General features: G+C 37.6%; 1 protein-coding gene across 2 annotated transcripts; it reads left to right on the forward strand.

The window, feature by feature from the left end:
* Positions 1-1,830, forward strand: LOC106309508 (succinate dehydrogenase subunit 5, mitochondrial-like). Of its 2 annotated transcripts, none has more exons than XM_013746549.1 (4): positions 1-229; positions 838-1,148; positions 1,240-1,425; positions 1,589-1,830. In XM_013746549.1, the coding sequence occupies exons 1-4, from the start codon at positions 67-69 to the stop codon at positions 1,643-1,645; spliced, it is 717 nt and encodes a 238-aa protein (XP_013602003.1). In that variant the 5' UTR covers positions 1-66; the 3' UTR covers positions 1,646-1,830. The 2 variants fall into 2 exon arrangements, with proteins under 2 accessions (XP_013602003.1, XP_013602002.1); XM_013746548.1 differs by having other exon boundaries at positions 5-229; positions 832-1,148.
* Positions 1,831-2,893: the final 1,063 nt, after the last annotated feature.

The raw sequence follows: 2,893 nt of genomic DNA on the forward strand, positions 1-2,893 counted from the left end.
CATCATCGGAACACCGCAGGTCGAGAGAGCTTTCGCATTCAGATTGACAACAACAAAAAATCTACGATGCTACTTGTGCGATCCCTCTGCCGTACCGCTGCGGCGGCCTCCGTCGCTACGCTCCGATCATTGAGATCCGCCCCTCCAAATCAGCTATTGCGCAATCGTTCCCTCCTCACGGGAGGATTCTTCGCGGTTTCTTCATTTCCTTCAAATCGAACTCCTTACGGTAATCAACTATAATCGTCGCCTCTTTGTTTCTATATGTTCCGGTGGGAAAGATCGTCTACTTACTGAATACTAATTAGTGTTGGTGGAATCTTAAGCTTACTGTGTTGATCTTTAAAAGGATCACGACTTGTTTTACCGTTACCTTTGGGAGATATAGCTCTTTCGTTGCGAAGACGTTTAGGTTGTGCGCTTTGTAATCTCTCGAATTCGTTTTCTAGATATTAAGGATCACGACTTCCAGATTCATTGTTGTACTATTTACCTTTGAGAGCTATAGCTCCTTTGTTGCCAAGACATTTAGGTCTACTCGTTCATCCACTTCGAGATTGACATGTTTGATGGCAAAAATGATCTGCAAAGACTTCGTTTTAAAATTACTTTTGAAAGCTATATCCTTTGTTGCAAAGACTTTGAGGTCTTTGTGATTGTTTCATAGTGAAAAATGGTTTGCAATGACGAGAGTTTGTTTTAAAGTTTACCTTTGAAAACCATAGCTCTTTCATTTCGCTTTGTATATAACGTGCTTGCTAATGAAAAAATGGTCAGCAGAGATGCTGCTCGTGCGTGCACTTTTTTTATTTGACGTGTTTGATGGTGAAGCTGCAGATTGTCGGTATCCTCGGGCAATTGGCATAGGAAGTGTGCGCAACTTTAGCGAAGATGTGTCTCACATGCCTGAACTCAAAGACAGTGATGTTCTTAATGCTTTCAAAGGTTTGATGGCTGCAGACTGGTCAGCGCTTCCTTCTGCTGTTGTTAACGAGGCGAAAAAGGCAGTCTCGAAAAACACAGATGACAAGGCAGGGCAAGAGGCCTTGACGAATGTGTTCAGAGCAGCTGAAGCTGTTGAAGAATTTGGTGGGATTCTCAATTCCCTAAAGATGGAAATCGACGATAGCATTGGGATGAGTGGAGAGGTTTGTTTGTTTGTTGTTGTTGTTGACTCACTAACCAACCACATTCTTTTTTTGGGTTTGACATGTTTGATGTGTTCTTATTTTGTTTCAGGATGTAAAGAGCTTACCAGAAGATATAACCAAAGCGCTGCGTCTTGCTTATCATAGGTATGCTACCTACCTAGATGCGTTTGGACCTGAAGAAGTTTACTTGAAGAAGAAGGTTGAGACGGAGTTGGGGACAAAGATGATCCACTTGAAGATGAGATGCAGCGGACTTGGTTCAGAATGGGGAAAGGTAAATGCACATCTTCTTCGCCAACATATATTAGTTAGAACAGCCTGATTCAAGTGTGGGTTGCATAATTAACGACAAGTTGTATATCTGATCTTTTTGTCGACCTTCATGCATCATCCATGCTATCCAAATTCATGAATTTTGGTTTGATTTTCTTTGGTAGGTTACGGTTCTTGGAACATCAGGACTCTCGGGGTCTTACGTGGAGCAAAGGGCTTAAAACGGACAGAGAAGATCTTAAATAATGTTTGTTATTTGCGTTATTGTATATTCAACACATAATAAGGTCAATAACTGACCAAAGACATATAAGGTGAGTTTTTGTTCATTGTCGCTGCCCCGAAAAATTTCAAACAAGCTTTTGTGTTCTGTTTTATTACATTAGAGTTTCTTTACTGCTTGTGATTCAACATTTTTCAAATAAAAGAATTGGAGCAATTCTATTTGGTTTTCTCCATGACCAAGACTCTGCAGGAGACTTAGGAGGCGGTGGAAGCAATGCAGCTTTTCTTCCTAAACCAAATGGCCATCGTTGGCAATCACACAGCTATTGAAACACTGACCATTTCTTAATTTCATTCAAATAATACATTTGTCATTGATTCTCCAGCTCTATACCTTTCAAGCTCGAATACCTTGAAAACTTTCGCCGTGATATATCCTTCTATACTCAAATCACTCGGACAACACTCTGAAAAACTACTGCTTCCGACCGAACAAAACTCCATACCCTCTTGCTCTACGATTTTGCGTTCCTTGGTGGATTGATAATTTAGGGTCTCCATGTCTATCCTTGGCTTCTGCCTTAGTTTCTCCATCGCCTGAGCTCTGATCTGGATAATAACAGTCTGAAACCAAACACAATCAGAACGAAAGGTTTGAAAACGAAACACAAAAGGCAAAGGAGTTTTTACTTCATCACAAACGAAACACAAGTGAAAGGGTTTTAATTTAGATTTTTGGGGGTTTAGGTTTTAAAGAGAAGTGCTGAGCTGCACAGTGACAGTCTATCTTTTTAACTTTGAGCAACCAGTGACAGTCTATCTAACATCACTTGGATTGTTTTTAATGCACGAACACTTTTTATGTTTCTTATCTAATAAACAATCTTCTATATATTAAATTAAGAGAAAAACATTAAAACATTTGAGGTATTCATGTGTCATCAGCACAATGATTCTTAGAATCTTTAGAGATATAGGTTAGTCCATCTAAATATATAATAAGTTTTTTTATTAAATTAACCATAAATTAATTATTAATGTTCTTCGTTCTTTCCATAAATAAAAATTACGGAATTGTCTAATGTGGTTAAAGTATATATAACAATTAAAGATTTTGAATAATTAATATTTGATAAAATTAGTGTGTCTTCTATCATTTTTTTTTCAATTTTTATTTATTAAAATAAATTAAACAACCACATATTATAAATTTAGATTTTCCGTATATGTTATATTTTGAATTT

This window comes from Brassica oleracea, chromosome C8, assembly GCF_000695525.1.
Source record: "Brassica oleracea var. oleracea cultivar TO1000 chromosome C8, BOL, whole genome shotgun sequence".
Lineage (NCBI taxonomy): Eukaryota > Viridiplantae > Streptophyta > Magnoliopsida > Brassicales > Brassicaceae > Brassica > Brassica oleracea.

Bases quoted from the DNA above. Each gene is read 5' to 3' on its own strand.
- LOC106309508 (XM_013746548.1), top strand. From the start codon at position 67: ATGCTACTTGTGCGATCCCTCTGCCGTACCGCTGCGGCGGCCTCCGTC. The intron at 1,149-1,239 runs GTTTGTTTGTTT...ATTTTGTTTCAG, and splicing joins GCATTGGGATGAGTGGAGAG to GATGTAAAGAGCTTACCAGA. The intron at 1,426-1,588 runs GTAAATGCACAT...TTTCTTTGGTAG, and splicing joins TTGGTTCAGAATGGGGAAAG to GTTACGGTTCTTGGAACATC.